Source organism: Cryptosporidium muris, genomic scaffold (genome assembly GCF_000006515.1).
Source record: "Cryptosporidium muris RN66 scf_1106632373433 genomic scaffold, whole genome shotgun sequence".
NCBI classification, from domain to species: domain Eukaryota; phylum Apicomplexa; class Conoidasida; order Eucoccidiorida; family Cryptosporidiidae; genus Cryptosporidium; species Cryptosporidium muris.
In genome coordinates, this window is record NW_002196580.1 from 39,666 (window position 1) to 59,629 (window position 19,964).

The 19,964-nt window shown below is 25.4% G+C and overlaps 10 protein-coding genes across 10 annotated transcripts, besides 29 other annotated features; 7 read left to right on the top strand and 3 right to left on the bottom strand.

The window, feature by feature from the left end:
• Positions 1-14: part of a sequence feature (AT_rich) that runs on past the window's edge.
• Positions 13-1,722, top strand: CMU_031070 (uncharacterized protein; the record flags this gene model as incomplete). Its single annotated transcript, XM_002142279.1, has 1 exon — positions 13-1,722. One exon carries the CDS (start codon positions 13-15, stop codon positions 1,720-1,722), a length of 1,710 nt encoding a protein of 569 aa, XP_002142315.1.
• Positions 41-82: a sequence feature (AT_rich).
• Positions 183-253: a sequence feature (AT_rich).
• Positions 507-528: a sequence feature (AT_rich).
• Positions 760-792: a microsatellite.
• Positions 979-1,050: a sequence feature (AT_rich).
• Positions 1,221-1,243: a sequence feature (AT_rich).
• Positions 1,707-1,757: a sequence feature (AT_rich).
• Positions 1,758-1,769: 12 nt separating this feature from the next.
• Positions 1,770-2,071: a sequence feature (AT_rich).
• A 31-nt stretch (positions 2,072-2,102) lies between these two features.
• Positions 2,103-2,126: a microsatellite.
• Positions 2,127-2,132: 6 nt separating this feature from the next.
• Positions 2,133-2,292: a sequence feature (AT_rich).
• A 46-nt stretch (positions 2,293-2,338) lies between these two features.
• Positions 2,339-2,368: a sequence feature (AT_rich).
• Positions 2,367-3,629, top strand: CMU_031080 (uncharacterized protein; the record flags this gene model as incomplete). The annotated part of the gene is made up of 1 exon (XM_002142280.1): positions 2,367-3,629. One exon carries the CDS (start codon positions 2,367-2,369, stop codon positions 3,627-3,629), a length of 1,263 nt encoding a protein of 420 aa, XP_002142316.1.
• Positions 2,666-2,689: a sequence feature (AT_rich).
• Positions 2,762-2,824: a sequence feature (AT_rich).
• Positions 2,868-2,903: a sequence feature (AT_rich).
• Positions 3,094-3,295: a sequence feature (AT_rich).
• Positions 3,548-3,576: a sequence feature (AT_rich).
• A 28-nt stretch (positions 3,630-3,657) lies between the features above and the next one.
• Positions 3,658-3,687: a sequence feature (AT_rich).
• A 26-nt stretch (positions 3,688-3,713) lies between these two features.
• Positions 3,714-3,755: a sequence feature (AT_rich).
• Positions 3,756-4,017: 262 nt separating this feature from the next.
• Positions 4,018-4,063: a sequence feature (AT_rich).
• A 9-nt stretch (positions 4,064-4,072) lies between these two features.
• Positions 4,073-6,019, top strand: CMU_031090 (uncharacterized protein; the record flags this gene model as incomplete). Its single annotated transcript, XM_002142281.1, has 1 exon — positions 4,073-6,019. One exon carries the CDS (start codon positions 4,073-4,075, stop codon positions 6,017-6,019), a length of 1,947 nt encoding a protein of 648 aa, XP_002142317.1.
• Positions 6,020-6,235: 216 nt separating this feature from the next.
• Positions 6,236-6,263: a microsatellite.
• Positions 6,264-6,375: 112 nt separating this feature from the next.
• CMU_031100 (uncharacterized protein) lies at positions 6,376-7,066 on the top strand (the record flags this gene model as incomplete). Its single annotated transcript, XM_002142282.1, has 2 exons — positions 6,376-6,715; positions 6,798-7,066. The coding sequence occupies 2 exons, from the start codon at positions 6,376-6,378 to the stop codon at positions 7,064-7,066; spliced, it is 609 nt and encodes a 202-aa protein (XP_002142318.1).
• Positions 6,672-6,699: a sequence feature (AT_rich).
• Positions 6,733-6,768: a sequence feature (AT_rich).
• A 133-nt stretch (positions 7,067-7,199) lies between the features above and the next one.
• Positions 7,200-7,234: a sequence feature (AT_rich).
• A 67-nt stretch (positions 7,235-7,301) lies between these two features.
• Positions 7,302-7,322: a sequence feature (AT_rich).
• A 91-nt stretch (positions 7,323-7,413) lies between these two features.
• Positions 7,414-8,996, top strand: CMU_031110 (uncharacterized protein; the record flags this gene model as incomplete). The annotated part of the gene is made up of 2 exons (XM_002142283.1): positions 7,414-7,822; positions 7,897-8,996. 2 exons carry the CDS (start codon positions 7,414-7,416, stop codon positions 8,994-8,996), a joined length of 1,509 nt encoding a protein of 502 aa, XP_002142319.1.
• Positions 7,511-7,544: a sequence feature (AT_rich).
• Positions 8,997-9,553: 557 nt separating the features above from the next.
• CMU_031120 (uncharacterized protein) lies at positions 9,554-11,269 on the top strand (the record flags this gene model as incomplete). The annotated part of the gene is made up of 1 exon (XM_002142284.1): positions 9,554-11,269. The coding sequence occupies one exon, from the start codon at positions 9,554-9,556 to the stop codon at positions 11,267-11,269; it is 1,716 nt and encodes a 571-aa protein (XP_002142320.1).
• Positions 11,270-11,407: 138 nt separating this feature from the next.
• Positions 11,408-16,180, bottom strand: CMU_031130 (uncharacterized protein; the record flags this gene model as incomplete). The annotated part of the gene is made up of 1 exon (XM_002142285.1): positions 11,408-16,180. The coding sequence occupies one exon, from the start codon at positions 16,178-16,180 to the stop codon at positions 11,408-11,410; it is 4,773 nt and encodes a 1,590-aa protein (XP_002142321.1).
• Positions 11,572-11,623: a sequence feature (AT_rich).
• Positions 15,179-15,206: a sequence feature (AT_rich).
• Positions 16,181-16,405: 225 nt separating the features above from the next.
• CMU_031140 (uncharacterized protein) lies at positions 16,406-16,645 on the top strand (the record flags this gene model as incomplete). Its single annotated transcript, XM_002142286.1, has 1 exon — positions 16,406-16,645. One exon carries the CDS (start codon positions 16,406-16,408, stop codon positions 16,643-16,645), a length of 240 nt encoding a protein of 79 aa, XP_002142322.1.
• A 175-nt stretch (positions 16,646-16,820) lies between these two features.
• Positions 16,821-17,939, bottom strand: CMU_031150 (uncharacterized protein; the record flags this gene model as incomplete). Its single annotated transcript, XM_002142287.1, has 1 exon — positions 16,821-17,939. The coding sequence occupies one exon, from the start codon at positions 17,937-17,939 to the stop codon at positions 16,821-16,823; it is 1,119 nt and encodes a 372-aa protein (XP_002142323.1).
• Positions 17,384-17,404: a sequence feature (AT_rich).
• Positions 17,940-18,480: 541 nt separating the features above from the next.
• CMU_031160 (uncharacterized protein) lies at positions 18,481-19,782 on the bottom strand (the record flags this gene model as incomplete). The annotated part of the gene is made up of 1 exon (XM_002142288.1): positions 18,481-19,782. The coding sequence occupies one exon, from the start codon at positions 19,780-19,782 to the stop codon at positions 18,481-18,483; it is 1,302 nt and encodes a 433-aa protein (XP_002142324.1).
• Between the last annotated feature and the right edge of the window lie 182 nt (positions 19,783-19,964).

The following is a 19,964-nucleotide window of genomic DNA, read 5'->3' on the forward strand; positions in this document are numbered from 1 at the left end:
TTAAATAAATAAATGGAAGATATATTGAAAGAGGCTATTCAATTAAAAATAAATTCACAAAAATCTTTTAATTTAATTATATCTACCTTAGATAATACAATACAAGAACTAAACAATTTGAAAATAGAATTAAAAAATAAGGTAGATGTACAAAATCAAAATTATGTAGAATTCAATAATGGAAATTTTATTATTCAAATAAATAGTAATTATAATATAAATAATAAAACAAAATATAAAATTGAAATTTTTTCAAATTGGACAAAGTCAGAAATACCATCTAAAATTATATCTCAAGCTTACAAAAATTATTTTTCAGAATTATCAAAATTTGGAAAATTAATAGAAATTAGTTTTATTGATGATATAGAAATTGAGGAATTCTTACAAAAACATAATTTATATAATACAAATATTGATGATAAATTATTAGCAGACATAATTTCTATGCACTTTATACATTCTGGATATTTTGATTTAAATGAAGTATATTGTAAAGAATTTAGTAATTATATTAATAAAAATAAAGATAAACATCAATTAGTAAATAAATGTATATATTCACAAAATATTGTACAAGCATTCAAAAATCTTACTCAGTATATTGAAGAAATTAATAATGGAGATGTAGATAAAGCCCTAATATGGTTAGAATCTATCTTTGAAAATTTTCAAAATTACACAAATTATATCAATAAACAAACAAATAATTACTTGGATAATATAGTTAATGAATTGGTTAATACTGAATATTTACAAAAAAAAAAAATTAAAAATAATAATAAAAATAAACTTAATCAACTTAAACAAATTTTACTACAACCTTATTATTTAAAATATATTGAACTTCTATATGGATTACATGAAATCAAATTTTGTCAAATTATTGAAAATAAAGATATAAATAATGCAATAAAATATGCTAAAGAAAAACTTTCTATTCACTATAAATATAAATCACATTCTATTAAACGTTTGATATTATCATTATTATTTTATTGTAAAAATCAAACATTAACAAATAATATCTTTAATTTAAATGAAAAATATCCAAAATTAGATCAAATCTTATCAAAAAAAAATTATGAAAAAATGTCTCAATTATTTCGTATTATTTATTCTTCTATTATATTATTACAAGATCAAACAAAATCTACAGAATCTTTTTATAATGAACATATCAATTCTATATATTCAACTAATATAAGAATCCAAGAATCAAATAAAAAAAAAATTATAAAATCACCATATCTTAAACAAAATATATCATCTAATTTAGATCAATTATATCATATGTGGAATCAATTACCTTTAAATTCGCCATTAACTATTATTTTGGCTACTGGTATTATTATTAGTCCTAAAATACTTGGTTATATTATTACATCTAATAATAATAATATTTTGCCTCCATTAAGTTTTATTTTAAATCAATCTAGCAATATATATTCAACAAATACAATTCAAACTACAACTACTATCCTACCAATTGAATTTGATTTAAATAAAGAATTTATATTTCATTCAGTACTTATATGTACAATTTCCAAAGAACCTATGATATATCCTATAAATCCTCCAATTATGCTTAATTGTGGACATGTTATATGCTCAAAATGTTTACAAAAAATTTCAACATATAAAAATCGAGACTTTTTTAAATGTCCAATATGCCCTAGTAAAATGTTATTAAGTGATACAAAACCAATTTTTATTATATAAAGAAGATTCTTTAATATAATAAATATTATATTATTGGGAATATTTCAAAAATTATAAATAATTGAATATTATTTCTTTTTTCCTTAAATCTATAATAATTTATATATATAATAATAATAATCAATTCATTATTTATAAATTATATTATTCATAATATTAATCATTTTATCATTTTGTTTTTTAATAATATAACTAATTTATAAAAAAATAATATATTTATATACTTTTATTAATAAGAAATATTTTAATCTATTAATATATTATTACAAATCTAAAAATTTTTTAAAAATGTATCATATCTAAATATTATTAAAAAAAAAACCTTAAATCTTAAAATATAAATAAAATACCCTTATATAACTTAATTCAAATAATTATTAATATATATATATATATATATATATCATATCATATTAAGATAAAATATAATTTATTTCGAAAGTAATTATTAAGTTATATATTTTAGATCTAAAATAAATAAAAATATTATTAGATATAGATAAATAATTATTATTTAAAATTTCTTAAAAGTAAATTAATATCTAAAATAAAGTTTTTAATTTTATTAATGATACTTTGTAACAATATACATTTCTAGGTAATATATTAGGAGCGCTTTAATAATATTAACTTTATATTTTATAATGGAAGAATTCCATCGTATTCCTATAATCCTAGTAGATGAAAATATATATGAAAATGAGATAGATTTTATTCTAAATGGAAAAATAAAAGAAAAACATAATAAACAGATAATAAGTAATTCTTCAGATAATATATCTCAGGGACTATCACATATCCAAATAATAAGGGATATGAAAAAACGTGGTATTGAAGAATTTTATAATCAATCATATAAATCAGCACTTTATTGGTTTTCTAAAGCATTGGATGCTTTAAATATAGATAATATAACAAAAAATATCACTAATAATATAGATGGTAATAATAATATATTTTTAAAAATGTCATTATACAGTAATATTATAGCCTGTAATTTGGAATTAGAAAATTATGAAATTGTAATTAATGATTGTAGATATTTATTAAATATTTTATCAAATATAATAGATAATGATAATATATTAATTCTAATAAATAAGACTAAATATAGATTATCATTATCATTATGGAAATTGGAACAGAATAAAAATATTAATATAATAGATAAAAATAAAATAGAGGAAGCATTCCAATTAATTAAAGGTGTATATAACTATTTTACACAAACTTTGAAGGTAAATCCCTCTACAGAAGTTGATAAATTATATTCTACATTATTATCTTATATAACTTTAAATTATAAACAAATTCTATCTTTAGAAAATATAGAAAAAGAATCAAAAGATATTAAACAAGATTGTATAGATGAAATTAAAATTTTAAAAAATGATATAAGAAATTCTCATATAATAAAATATATTGATACTTTTAATAATGGTAAAATAATAGTACCAACAATTTTTTTAAATAAAATAGAATTAAGATCTATTATAGATTTTTTAAAAATATGGAACTATATAGAAAATAATATTGAATACTTGGATTATTTTATATTATATATAATAAATTTGGATATTTTATTACGTCTATTTAAGAGATCACAAATAGATGTAAAAATAATGGATAAGATACTTAATAGAATATTTTGTTTTTTAGATATAATAAATATATGTATAAAATCTGATAATTTATATCCAGAGAATATATATGAATTAATAATAAATCATTTATTAGGAATTTTAAAAGGTTTAATATTTTCTATGGATGCAGAATTAGTAATATATATGGTTCCATGTTATGGTATATACAAGATCCTAGATTGTATTTTAATAAGAAATTTAAATATTAATACTTCTATAAAGGAATTATTAGGATTAATTAAAGAGAAGAATATTGAGATATAAGAATTTCATTAATAATTTTGATAAGATCTAATAATATTGAATAATATTATATATATAACGGCGCTATAATATTTGGGAGTTATCTAAAAATTTAATAAATAGATCTATAGAATATATAATTAATATGTCTAAATAATAGATCTATAAACTAAAGTAAGGTATAAGTATTAAGTATAGTTATATATGGATTATATTAGAATAATAATAAGCTTGTATATATTTTAACTTGAATATTGTGGAATAAAAAGGATAATATATTAGAGGATATATAATCTTCAATTATTGTCTAATTAGTTATTTTCTCATCTATATACAAGGAAATAACAAATTTATAATTCCTCATAGGTTTATTTAAGATGAAAGTTATGAGAAGATTTTGGAGAAATAGAATTTTAAATTTAATATATTGTATCACTATTATATATTTTTTAATAGGAGTGATAATGATACAGGGACTTAGTACAAGTTCAAATGATAATAAAGTTGATGTTAATATTTCAGATACACTTTGTAGTGAAGTTCCATATCAATATAAGATGTTTGCTCTTTATTTTACAAAATTGGGGAGAGAATATTTAGAAGGAATTTATAATAAGGATCTTCTTTTAGATTATATTTGTCATGAGCTTATTAAATCAAAGTTAGATATGAATTTATTTCAAGAAGGAGTCATTAAGAAAATAAATTCAGATAAAGATAAAGTACATGTTGGAGGTTTAATATATCTCTCATCTACTCTTTCTACTTTGGAAACTAATAGTATTATTCCAACTGATAAGGATCTTCTTAGAAGAGATATTTCATATTTTGGTGTTTGTAAAGAATGTAATATATATGATTTTTATTTAGCGTTATATATGCTTAAAAGTGTTGAAGATAATCAAGATATTCTTAAAATTTTAACATTGGATAGTATTTGTAAATTATTTTCAAAATCTCATGGATTTTTCAATAGAATTAGTACTATTAGAGATATGATTCGAAAATCACAACTTTTTGATGATAGTTCATTTAATGATATTTGTTCTAGTATTGAAGATGGACTTAAAAGTGGTATGGAAATATTATTAAAGATTTATCCTCAAATTTATTTACTTTCTATGGCAAAGGATTATCTCACAAATTATGGTAATATAAAGGAGGAAGGTATACCTTTACAATTGATATTGGGTATAACTGAAGAAAAACCTGAGAGAATTACTTCTAAAAAAAGAGATATTGGTAGTAAATTTCCTATTCCTGGAATCCCTGGTCCTCCAATAGGTCCTACTGGGAAACCATCACATTTTTCTATGAGTCCTTCGATTTCTGGATTAACTAGAACAGAAATAGTAGATTTAACTTCACAAAATACAATAGGTAGACCTTGGGATTTACCAGATAAGTTTAAAGGACGTAAATTTGAAAAAAGTCTTAAAGAACTTTATGGATCTAGAGGATATGAATCACAATTTTTTTATGAATCTGGAAAAAAACCACCTGTAAAAATAATTTATTATGAAAAACCTTCTGAGCGTGAATATAAATATCAACAATTTATAAAAAAGTTGAAAGAGGAAAATAAGAAACAACGAGAGAAACAAAAAGAGAAATTATTAAAATCTAGTGGTTATAAAGATTTGAAATTAACTTTTGATAATGTAGAAGAGGATATATCAGAAACAGAACCTTCTCCTATTCCAATTCCTGAAAAGGAAAAAGAGTCTCTAGTATTTGATAAGAAATTTCATGCTCCTGCTAATAAATTAAAATCAAATATTCGTAATTTTAATCGTAAATATTCTCGAAATTTAATTGGTAAGGATTATTTTAAACCACAAGTACCATTTGAAGAAGATTCTTCAATAAATATTGAAGAAGCAACAATTGGACTTCCTGATGAAGAGTATTCTGAAAAAAGTCCTCAAAAATCATCTGAAGGAATAAAATTTAATGAAAGTTTAATAGAGGAGATTATAACAAATAAAGAAAGTTCGACCCCATTGACCATAGAGAAAGCTACTAAGGATGTTAACTTAAAATGTAGTGAGCTAACACGATCTCAGAGAAAAAGAGCTCTTGGATTATTTAATCTATTAATGTTTTTAAATGGAGGTAACTCTCTTGGATGGTTTATTACTCCATTTTGTAGGGCAGTTTATTTTGCTGAAAGTGGAATAATTTCTGGTTCTAAGGTTAAACTAGATATTAAAAAAGTAGCATCTAGTTGTTTTTCAGTCCTTCAAAATACAAAATTTATTTTAGGAGACCCAATTCTTGAGAAAACAGCTCAACAAGTTTGTTTTGTTTATTACAAGAAGAAGGTATCAGCTATTATTCAGGAATATTCTACAGGAATTACATTATCACAGGAACCTTCTTCAAATATCCCTACTTCTAAGTTGGATTAAAAGTAAATATTTTTTAAAAATGCTCCCGTTTATAATTTTAAACGTGGTGATAGCATTTATATTACCTAAATATTTAGTTTTTTTTTTTTAGAATTTGAAGAAGATCTTAAAATTGTAAATGTATTTCTAGTTTCAATAAAAAAGAAAGAAAAAAAGTTATTAAGATATTTCAAATACTTTTTTATTTTTTCAATTTTAAAATGCAATTACATTAACTTTTTTTTTTTCTTTTTTTTCTCTTTTTGTTAAAACTTCACAAAATTGAATATATAACTTTTCACTGGGATATGTATGGACATGTTTACCATATTTATATTATAGATTAGATTATTAAGAATTAGTTATATTATTTGTTAATGGTTTCAGTAAATTCTTCTAGAAAGCCTAAGGAACAAAAGAAGTTGTTAAAAAAAATTAAAGAAGATTGTGTAGCTATTGATAATAAAAATAATGTATGCATTAAAGAACCTACTAAATCTAAAAAATATTGTGATTTAGATTATAAATTGGATCAATATAATACTAATGTATATAATGATACAAACCTTTATAATATATTTGCAATACCATTGTGTTTATTTATATTGGTATTCTTAAGCATATTCATATCAAATATTTTTGATTTTCATTATAATTTATCTAATTATGACCCTATTATTAATCAAAAATATATTAATAAACTGAAATTGTCCACAGGTATGTTATACTTAGTGATAATTATTTTTAAAATAATCTTGTTAATATTATATCTTACTATTTTGATTGAATTATATTATAGATGAACTAATAGATAGAGTTCGTATAGAAGATATACAATCGGCTATGGAATTATTAATTCAACAGGTAGATAACCGTTTCAATCACACTATTTTATGGGTTAAAGAACAGCAAGACCATTTAAATGATAAAGTACGTTATAATACAGAATTATCAAATAATTTGGTACATCAACTTGATGAATTAGAAAAGGATATTACCCTGAAATTAGATAGAGTAGAACAAGTTGCTACTGAAGCTTCAATATTATCAAAAACTAAGAATTCTTAAATATTACTACAAAACATAGGATGATATTTAACAATATCACTTATTAGATTTGAAAATTTAGAATTATAAGATATTTCCTAAATAATTACCATTAATTTAAAGTGTATAGAATGAATTATTTTATCCTTCATCCTTTATATAAATTCATTAAAATTTAAGATATTTTAAGGAATTTCGTCTAGTAATAAATAATTGGATACCTATTAGGAAATTTAGATTTATAACACCCAGTACCAATAATATATATATATATATAGCGGTATATGTCTAGAGAAAATTAGAGATTGTAGTCTCATAAATCTTGAAGTTACCAGTAAAATATTTCTAATATTCCATTCGGATTAATTATGTTAATATCTCGATTATTTGTATGGAATTACCTTCTGTTATGGTTGATCATTTTAGAAGGTTCATATTCTAATAAATTAGCACATAGATGCAAACAAATTATTAATAAATATATAATAATTGAAAATAAGCGTAGAGAAGCTTCTTGGTATAAAACAGCCATAGAAAATTTGGAATTTTATGAATCCAAAATTTCACAAGTATCTAAAAACTTGGATATTAAAGATGATTTATTAGCAAATGATCAAATTATAATAAATCTTTCAACTGCAATATCTAATTTTAAAGTTGATACATTGGGGAGTGAATTCTGGTTTAGTATGGTAGATAAATTACCTTCTTCATGGCATGTTTATGGAGCAAAACCTAAGGAATTAAATATAGTACCTTTTAGATTTATGGAATCTTGTATGGCTTCTATATTTACCCTTTTTAAGGAAAAAAAATTATTAAGTACCACTCTTTTATTTCCTTATTAAAAGACTTAAGATATTTCACAATTAGTAAGATATGGAGTATTTGTGTTGATATTAAAGATAATATGCCAAAATCATTTGATTATATTAATGATGGTCCAATTCCTAACAATAGAAATATGTTATTAAAATATAATCGATGTAATTTTAGTCAAGATAATGAAATTGCGGATATGATTTCTGTAGTTTTACTAAATAATACAGCATTCAGTTCATTATATAAAAAGGAAATTTGTTCTGCTGTTGAGAATATATCAAGGGATATGGATATTTTTACAGTATCTTGTGCTAATGCCTTAACTAAAATGATTTATTCTAATTCAGAAAAAGAAATGAATGAAGCAATGGATATTTGCTCAGTAGTTAAAGAGGGTCTTAATTTAATTTCTATTTTGAGTCCAGAAGGAAGCTTATTAGAATCTTCATTTGATTTGATGACATTCACTGTTGATTTTCTGAGTTTATCATTTCCTTCATATAAGCTATCTAATTTTGGAAAGAAAATGCTTCCATTTTTAAAAATTCGTACTCAACGTTTTATAGAAAGCTGTACAAATATTGCAGAAACTTTATTTAAAACTGGAGGTTTTGAAAGAAATACAACTATACCGGGAAATCAATTAAAAGATATTAGTGAAGAGATAACACGCCAACGACTTATTTTAAGATGTGGGGCTATTTATAGATATCTTAGATTAAACAAGCCAAAAGGTATTAATCCTCAAATATTCAGAAATGAAAAGTCAGTTAGTCCATCTACTATTAATAATATATTAAAATCTTCTTCATTATTGTTTGATTCCTGTGATTTAAATGGGGATTTTGATTCACATTTGGGTCCTACAAAGGATATTGTTGCAGAGATATTATTAATAATACTTCCAAGTTTTCCTATAAATAATTTATATAATGGTAGTTTAAAATATCCCCTATGTAAAGTTTCAGAATATATATTAAAAGATCTTAGTTCTTATGAACTTCCTACTCTTTATACATGTACCAATGCTTTTATTAAAGTAATTGAAGTACAAGATATAGATTCTATATTTGAGGAAAAACTTATGAATATCTGTAATATATTTATATATGTGTTTGGGAATATTTGATCTTTTATAGTTATAGAGATGACTTCAATATATTTGTAGTTCTATGAAGAGATTTTTTAGATTTTGAGTATAATAGAAGTTATATAATTGGTATTGGTATTAGATTTATAGAATAGTTTGAGGGTAACAAACTAATATCATACAGCTTGATTCGAGTATGTGAATTTACTGAGTCAAATGTTAATGACAATATAGAATCTATTGGATTCTCTATATACATGGTAATCTTAGACACTCTTCTTGCTTAATATACTTAGCAAACTGAGTAAATATTCAAGTTTCTTTTATATTTGGGGCTTATATATATTCTAGCTAGGTTTAATAAGTATCTTTCTTTTCTTTATAAATACCTAAGAAGTTAAAAGTCAGTTGCGCCATCATATTAGCAAATAGCGGGAATTTATAAGACAATACCACTAATTTTAAGATTAGTGCGTAATGTCGACTCATGAAATTTCAGTAAGATTCCAATATAAAGGAATACTTGCAGATTAAGTAGTGCAAAGTTTTGATTCATTGTGTTGTGTTGTATTTAAATTGGGATATTAAGCACAAGGATGAGTCCATTATTCTATGTATTAAGTTATATTGTAGCTTTTTTTATTATTGTAGATGCTACAAATGTAGAATTATCACCTTCAACAATGGGATTTGCCAGTCCTAATTTTGAAATGTCAACCGAAGTACCTGAATTTATAAATCAAGATATAGTGGATAAATCAGTTGGAATTGATGATAGTTTAAAGGAAGTACATGATATTTCTCAATTAGATGCTGATACAGATACATCTGTTGAGAGGAAGTATGAGGATCTGAATATTTTTCCTCCTCTCGATTCGGTAGTACCTATAAGTATTGATGAAGCAAACACAGAATTTACTTCTATTTTATTATCTGATGACATTATTTCATCTGATAAATTAAGAGATAAATTGAAGATGATTAATGTAAAAGTTCCTATTTTTCATGATTTATTGGGGGAATTGAAATCAAATGATCCAAGAGTTGAAATTAATGCCAGTCCTAAATTCTCGTTATTTGTAACAATGGAACACCCAAGAATGTCACGTATAATTACATTTATTTCTAATTACTTGGGTTTTCACCAAAATGTCGAGGAGATTTCAAAGGACCTGTTTTCTGCTGTAACATATAGTGAATGTATGGATAGATTAAATAAATGGGATAAATGGTTGGATGGGAATATATTAAGTTTTTGTTCAAGTATCGTACGATCTGATATTCTTTCAATTCAACCAGAGGATTTACCAAAAAATATTTTAAATGGACGTGATGAAGTTTATAAATTAAGTGGAATTGTAATGTCTATCCCTATTGCTTTATTTACTCCTATAAATAAGCTTACATGGAGATATCTAGTGACTCCAAATGGGCAATATCAGGCTTATAATGCTGGTGTTATTGATGGATTTGCTCACTTTAGATTTCTATCATCAAAGCTCCATGATATGATACGTTTAATTCACACTCCTAATTATCAATTTTGGGATGATGTAAAGGTAGAGTTATTTAATGGATTATTAATAGCAGAAAATTATATAGATTCAAATTCTTCGGTTTCTAGAAAGACTCTTAAAATGGAGGTAGATATAAAAAACTTTTATACTAATTGGTTTAAGGGTTCACCAAATTATCCATGTTCTGCGTTGTTTTTGGATTCTTTTAATACACTCACACCATTATATGATGGTATTTATGCTATGTTTGATGTAATTTCAGAGTCTTTTGAAAAATTAAATGAGTTATTTAATTTTTCTAAGACTCCTAGGCTAACTACAAGAAATCCAAGGGATATTTTACTTCGTATAATTTTACCAGTATTTGTAAAGACAGAAAACCAATTGAAGATTTATAAAGAGCAATATGTCAATAAAAGTGTATTGAGGATGTTTGCTATTCTAGAAGAAGTAGATTTTAGTACAGAAGCTGCAGAGTTAAGTTTATCAAAGTTTAGTAATTGTGCTTCGAAATTTAAGAATATGAATTCTTTCAAACATTCTCTTCGTAACATTAAGAGGAAGTATTCAAAATATATTATGGCCCTAAATAAAGAATTAAATTTGAAATTGCCCACTCCACATATCTCTAGTCCATTATATATAAAGGGTCGTACATTTGGATTTAAGAATTTGTTCAGGAAAGATGCTGGAAGAGTTAATGGTGAATTTTATAGAGAGAGAAATCCTTTAAAAGGAAGATTAGATATGATGAAAAGTAACAAATCTGGATTAAAGTCTTACACAGTAAAATAAATATTAGATAGGAGTGCAACAAATTAAATTCATGAATTTATTCATAACATTGTATTGATATTTCTTAATATAATAATATAGGTAGGTTTCTCTTGGATTTTATTTGGAATAAGATTTAAAAGTTCGAAGAACTAGACTTCATGATAACAAAGTATCATGTATATATTTGTCAAGTTCCAGTGTACCTATATATAAGTGGTGGAAGTTGGCAATTTTGTCATGAATTAATGAGGTATTATTAGTTTCCATATAATTTGTATACAGGGTATTACAGTCCATATTCCATTGACTTAGTATTGGACATTTTAAAATTTTATAAGTATTTTGTTTTATTGAATTTTTTGTTAAATAAATGATGTGATTCCACCAATAAGTAATTGTAGCAAAAATTCTCCACTTTATACAGTAATTACAGGTATTACAATATAAAGATAATATATATATGTCCAGTGAAATTTCTGATAAATTTTGAAAATTTGAACTATTTATTGAGGTTTTATTTTTTATTTCATCAAAAATTTGGTTTATCATTACCACTTTGTTAATTGTGTTATTTTTATAATACTGGGTCCAAAATATATCGAAATATTTAAATAATAAGTTATCAATACAAGGAGAGAGTGAAGGATTGCATAAGTTTGAATGTACTTGGATTACTTTTGTCTTATACAAATAAGCCATTATAGTTTGAAGTCCATAAAGATAGAGTTTAGTTTCGGCATCGATAAAGGTTATTTTGCCAATGTGACAATTTGGAGTTACCCAGTATAATGAATTTTCTTTATTAGACTTAGTGATTGTTAGTATATCTCTAAATGGGATAATACTTGTCTTATTATTAAGTAGAATCTTCTCAATATATAGACTAAAATCTACCAAAGATGTTTTAAAAGGCTTAATCATTTTATCTTCATAATCTCCAACTGGTCTTTGAGTAAAAAATATACTATCTTGTAAGTAATCGCATTGGTTTGTACTTTTACGCTGATCTTTTGGAAATATTTCAAATTCCCTACAGTATTCTGATGTCTCAATGATCTTCATAGTATTTTCTTCCACTTGAATAATACTGTCATTTTTATTCAGAAGAGTTGTAAATGATAAGAGATTACTGCTTTTAAAACTTGCTTTTTCAATAAAAGATTTTATATATATCCTTTTTTTTTCAATTAGCTGTATTTCGCAGCTAAAGTTGAAATTACTTCCTTTTTTACTTAAATCTTTGGGATAAGTTACTTCTATAAAGTCATTTGCTCTACAAAGATGGTATAAAATTATAATTGAATATATCTCATCAGGAATGAACTTATCGCAATATTTAATTTCAGGATCAGTTTTATTTATATTAGTTATTTTATTGTCAACTTTTAATCTATTATTTATTAGAAATAAAAATCTATCTGAATATAGTGGATGTTGAATTATACGTGTACTTCCTTCCAAAATGTGACTGCCTAGATTAGTAAATGGATTTTTGTATTTATATTGCAGATTACAATTTTTAACTTGATTATATTTTTTCCAATGGAGATGATCTGACACTGAAATATTATATAAGGTCAATCTTCCAAAATTATCTTCCAAGTACTGAATATCTGAGAATATAAGAACAAATACATCGTTGCTTGTATCATCTAATTTAATATCTTTACTCACCCAATTGAAGCTTTCAAAAACTCTTGAACAGACATTCATGATATTATTGGTTCGACTATTTAGAAATTTTAGAGATCCAATAATTCTGATTTTTGGTTCAAGTTCCATTAGAAGTAATTGAGAATGATAATTTTGCTCGTTGAATTGTTTCAACAAAATTGGTATTTTTGGAGTGCTCCATATTAACAGTTTTTTATATTTTAAAAGGGACATTCCACCAATTACTTCAGAATTGTGTTGTAGTGGTAAATAAAAATCTTGTAAATATATTTTAGATTTGGATGGGCTAATCAAATGCATAGAATTCTTTTCTCCTTTGATACAAACTAAAATATGAGATTGATATTTCCAATACTTGGTCGGATAGTTAAAAATTGCCAAATTTGAAGATTTAGGTAGTTGAATAGTATTTATATAATGCTGAAATTTAACATTTCTAGTTGCAAATATATCTATTATGTAATTTTTGTATATAGATTTGACGAAAAATTGATGTTTAACCATACATTTATCACTAGTTATAAATGACAAGTTGTAGCTTACTATTTGCCAGTCTAAAAAAAAATTCTCCAATTCTAAGTGTTCATTGACATTAAATTGGTAATTTATTTGTAGTTTTAATTTACTTTTAAATTTTTTAGAACTTATCTCCTTAATTTCTATATAGTAAAATTGACCAATACTATTCATAATATAAATATGATCCTGTTCTATCCTAACTGAAGATATTCGACTATATAGAGAACTTGATTTTAAAGGAAGCTTCATCTTAGATACCTTCTCTACAATACCACAATCTAGAATATTCCCAATTGAAATCTCATTCTGCCAATTTCCCAAAAGTAGTATATATTTATCATGCCACTTTGATACTAGGAAAGATGAGACATTGTTAAATGAAATGCCACTCAACAAATATCCTGCTATTATAGAAGTTGAGTTAGTATCAATAATAATTTGAAACATTTTCATCGAATCTATCAGTACAAATATACTTTTTTCAACAAAACATGCATCTTGAATCTTTTCATCATCTGAATTAACCCTCCACATAATTTTATTGACTAGTTGTGAATAGTTCGATTGAGATTCCGGTAATTGATCTGATATATTCAATATTTCATCCATATTAATAAATATTAAGTTGATGAATTGACTAGTAATATGGATAAGTATGTTCTTTTTATTATCTAACCATGTACAATATATTGTTGGAAAATTCAAATATGGTGCATAGAACTTGACATTTTTAGGGTACCACTTTTGCAAATTTATTGTGTTTTTTGCAAAATCTATCTGCTTTATTTGTTTCGTTTCATCGTATGCAATAAGTAATAATTCAGTTTTGTGGGGATATGAAACTATAATTAGTCCATATATATTATTATTATGTATAATAGAAAAGGAAAATAGTCTAATAACACCAAAAAAAGTTCCCATGGATTTAGATTCTTCATACGTTTGTATTCCACATCTAATCATTCTTAGGACCGACTGCTGTTTCCAAGAATAGCTTGTATCATTATTATTGGATTTTGTCCAAGTAAATTTTATACCTCCTAATAATATAGTAGTATGGTTGTCAATTTTAACTGCTTCGGCTGCAAATGTACGGAAGATTTCACTTTCATGAGGAGATACAAGCCATGATTGTTCTATTGAGGGGAACGTTACTTGTTTCATAATCCCTATACTACTTGTGAATAGTAGAGTTAAAGATTCTTCAGTAGGATTTGGATAGTAATTTAATATGGAAACATTACATATATCTGGAAATGACATTTTAATTGAGTTGCAGTATCCTGTACATTTAACTTCTTCTATTTCGTCAAGATTTACAACTATTACTAACACAAAGTAGTCATTTTGACCTCCAGCCAAAAATACTTTAATAATGCTCTTATTAGAGTATTCTGATATATTTCTTTTAGAAGCTATAATAGGTGGTTCTTTTAAGGATAGTTTAAATTCACTCTTCAGTTTTACTAATTCACGGAAATATACATATTTCATATTATCAGACCATCTCCACAATTCTTCACAGTTATTATATTTATCAATATATCCAACTGTGATACTCAATAAGTTCTCTAAACCATTACAAATAATAAAAGTATGTAGATATTTTTTTTTAGGATCGGATACCGGTGTTTGCACATAAGTCCCATCCACATATAAATTCCCTGTATCATCCATACAAAAGTGCAGTATATTTATATAATTTTGGATCTTTTTGAAATTAGATGAGTAATCATTATTTAAATTTAAAATATGTAATTTAGACTCTCTCAGTGGATAAATTAATTCATCTGGTGGATATTGAGAATACCAAATTTGGTCATTGTGTGAAAATATAAAAATCTGGTTCCAGTTTGGCCAAATAATTTTATGAGCTAAGCTGGAGTATAAGCTTTCTTCTTTTATTTGATAGAATAGCAAGTAGAGACAAGAGCTATTTAAAGTTGAGTCAAAAAAGAATTGGAAAGATATGAGTTGCATATCTGGTTGAATTGAGTAGAAGGAGAGTGAGCGTATCTTTAAGTTGGTTCTTGTATTATCATTTGAAATATTTCTGTTAGGTACTATAAGAGCGATTCTGTTATAGTATGAAGATATAGCAATACAACCTGTATTATATTCAACTGAAACTTGAATATTTGGTGGTTTAGATATACTTTGAGTATTATATAAGTTGTTAAAGTTCAGTGTGTCAGGTTGTATATTTCTTTGGCTTAGAAATGGCTGGATTTCTATTCCAAATGGATCAATCAATGATATTTTAGACTCAAGATAAATAAAGTACTTTAATTTAAGTATATATTCTCTATTATCATTGTTTATTTGAAGGAAATCTTCAAAATGGGAGCTAGATTTCTCATTGGAATAATTTTTTTGGATATTTGTTAATTTATATTTAGTATTACAATCATAATTGGTATGGGGAGCTTGTATAAGCCTAATACTTAGCAAGTATAAGTTTAAATTGCAGTCTAAAGCCAAAATTGAATCATATTTTGACTCTTTACAGGAATATCTCCAAATGCCAATATAAGGTCTAGAGGCATAAAAACTCAGCTTTTCAGAAGTATAATTATCTGATATCCAGTCAATTTTATATACATCAATTCTATTGCCTTTTATTACAGCAATTTCACGATAGCTTGGGTTGTATAACTGATCTTCATTAGGGAAAAATCTTCCTGTAATAACATCAAGGATTTCAGAATTGGAGTAAATCTCACTTGACAAAATCATCTAATTTCAATTTAAAGGTCAGATTTAACTCTATAAATAACATGAATATACAGATACCCTTATATAGTTAGAGCTACTTGATATTTCCGAAGTTACATATTGTGTGCCATCAAGCTAAAGCAGGTGACTGGTTTCTGAAACTTTAACACAGTACCGGCGCTTTAAAATCATAATAGATAAATTATTCTATTTCCCTTTTTCTTTAAGGGGTGACAGTATTTTAATATGGGTAAAGGTGGGAATGCATGCAAAAGAACGCAAAATCGTGAAAGAAAAGCTGCTAATATTCCTAAAGAAGGAAAATCCCAACTAAAAGTTAATGCTGAAGCAATGAGTTTGAAATGTAATGTCTGTCTACAACCATTTATGAAAGTTCAGACAAGACCATTGTTGAAACAGCACTGGGAAGCCAAACATCCAAAAAAGACTTTTGAGGAGTGTTTCCCAGACATACCAATGAACTGATCTTTCTAATTTGAAAATAGTATATATGATCTGTTCATATTAAAGAGAAAGGGACATTTAGAATATATTGGGATTTCTTTTTTAAAAAGAAAATAGATCTCAGCAACAAGAAGCTCTAATATATAATGGAGACATTTAAATGAATTTTATTATTATTATCAACCTATATTATATTCTATTTTAAATTGATCTTCAAAAGTTGTGATATATGTTCGTTTGATGGGTGAAGTAACTTGTATAATAAAGAATCTTTTTGTATTATTAAATTGTCAAGTCCTAGCTGATTAAGTATAAAAATGAGTGAAGTTGTTATAGGCCAATTTCTAAAGTAACTTATAATTGCAGCTGCTATGGCGACTTTGCTATTGTCTAAATCTACAGCAACAATCATAATTGGAAAAATTTGATCTAATTTATTTGAATGTTCAGATAATAACTGTTTTAATAATTTTATAGTTTCTTCAAATGGTAAGATACTATTAGTTAGAGATGAAGAATATCTACCTTCTTGATTTATATAATATTCATCTATTTGTTCTTCAGCATTACTAATATGAAAGTAATGAATATCTCGATTTTTAGGATAAATACCATTGGTTGTATAATCAATTATAGTTTTAATCATTAATTGATTTGTAATTTCTGGGTGGCATCCTTGAAAAACATTTGCTAAGTATATTTTATAATTATCTGACCAACCAAAGATTACTGGATATTGTAATGCAGATATTGCCTTTGATTTAAATATATTATTTATATCAGATAATGATGGAGTCACTGAAATTTGACACTTCTCTGCATCATTACTGATACATAAATATGGGAATTCATTGTAAAAACAATTATATCCTCCCTTTAACAAATGTATTGACTTCACTCTATGTAAAGATTTGGATAAATATACAATTATCTTATTAGTAGGATTTTCAATCTGATTGCAAATTTCACCATCTTCATCATATAATATATAATGGATTACATTATTTATAATATCACTACTATCTCTCATTGGTTTAACATTCTCTTTAACTATTTCAATAGTATCATAATTCACTGCACTATAAATATGATCACTGCTAAGATATTTGTAGTGACTCCTAATGTCACAAATAGTCACTTTTGGGTAATCTCCTGGAAATTCGTTGCCTCTTTTTATTACTAGTTGTAATATATTGTATAATTTTTTGTTAGAAATAATCTTACATGGTAATCTAACATCTTCCTTTATACACTTCAAAGTGTGTCTTGCATCTTCAATTAATCTTTCGAATTCTATTGGTGGATCAGTATACATGAATAGAACAAAGTGTATTTAAAAAAAAAATCTAAGGAGTTAGCGGTGCAATTACAAGACGTGGTATAATCAAAAGCATCATCTGTAATTACTACATTTCCTTTCTTTTAATAACTGGGGAAGTCTAGGAATTAATTACATTAGAGAGCATCATAACAAATACTCGTTGAGATAAAGTGGTGAATTCTGGAGGGTATTTCTAGTGAAATCAATAACATATTTTGGCATTTAGCGATAATAATAAAGTCTAAGACAACTTATTTACATCCAATGAAGATCTGAGATATAATATTAAGCAGTACTTTAATATTACTTTCATTATTTATCTCATATTTAACTGTCTAACAAATTAAGTAAACCATAGCTTTTTTGCAGGTGCAAACTTTGTGCACTAGCAAACTCAGCAGCCACTAATCTATATTTGATTTTCATTTCTATTTATCTTCATTATTATTGAAGGAATTGTGTACATTGGATTTATATAGCAGATACATCACTTTAATATAAAATCTGATGTATCAGATGTAGACATTGGAGTAATCTATACTGGTTTGGGTGAATCAGGTGTTTCTTTTATTAGTGAGGAGTTTACATTTGATTTGGTTAGTTCCATATCTGAATTAGTAGCTGGAGATCTCACTTTGAAAAATGGATCAATATAACTTTGCTGATCAGTTTTCAAAGTATCTATTCCTTGAATACTTACAATAGGTAGATTATTAATTGCTATGTGCTGAAAATTGCTCATATTTATTAAACTAAATTGATTTCGATATAGTTGTTGAAAAGTCTGGTTAATAAATAATTGGAGTTCAGAATTCAGAGGTAATTGATTATTTGACAATATATCTGGTAATGGTGGTGGTAATGCTGTTGGATATTGTTGATTAATTAAAGAATTAAGAGGGGACATCATATTTCCAGATAATAGGACATTCTTACTCAAATTATTCAGAAGAGAATTTGCGATAGTTGTAAAATTCTCATGTTGGCTTTCATTCGTACTATTATCAATATATGATGGTCCTTTTGTTATTGGAAATTGTGAACCTACATGCTCTGCATTTGAAATATTGCAATTACCTAAATTTCCAAAACTTGTCAATATACCTGGATTATAAATATTGTCAACTAAACCAATATCACTGTCAGTATTCGATCCTCGAATTATATGATTTGTTGCGATTGAAATAGGAGATGTTGAAGGTGATAAACTACACTTATCACTTGAATTACTTACACTACTAGTTGATGAAGTAGTAGAAAATATACTGGTGGTACTTAAACTATTATCACCATTATTTTTGATACCTTCAATTTCAGATTTATTACTCATATTGTTATTATCCTTGGAATTCATTAAATATACCAGTGTATCAGATAATGAAGATACTGGTTGTAATAAAGGTAATTTTTTCTTACTCGATATATTTGTTAAACTTGCAGATTGGGTAAGTGTATATAATGGAACTATACTTTCTTCTTGAGATTGCTTATACTTACTTCTTTGTCTTATTTTCTTTTGAGAAGCTTTCCTAGTCTCATGAAGTGCGCTATAATAATCTATTAATTCTTTTTTTGCTGGATCAAGAATTGGTGGATCATGTAAATCATCAGGTATAACACCTTTTACATCTATATAGTCTAAAACAGCACGTGAAAGTAAAGATGCAGCTTCTTTTCCATATTTAGCTTCACTAAATGAGCATTGTCTTCTACTTGGTTTATTAGATTCATGCGTCCAAAATACAACACGCCACTCTTTTTTTCCACCTGGCTTATATACTCTTTCTCCACGTGCTCGTGTTGGAACTCTTGGTTTTACAACTGTAGTTGATGACATCAATATTACAAAAAGGTGGATAATGTTTAAATATACCTTTATATTTAAAAGTTGGGTTTTATATATGATACTTTCTTCACTTCTTATTATTAATAAATTTACCAACCTCGTCAATCCAACGAAAGTATTCTAAGTTACAGAGTAACACCACCAATCTCGGTATATTTAACTCTCAATGCTCA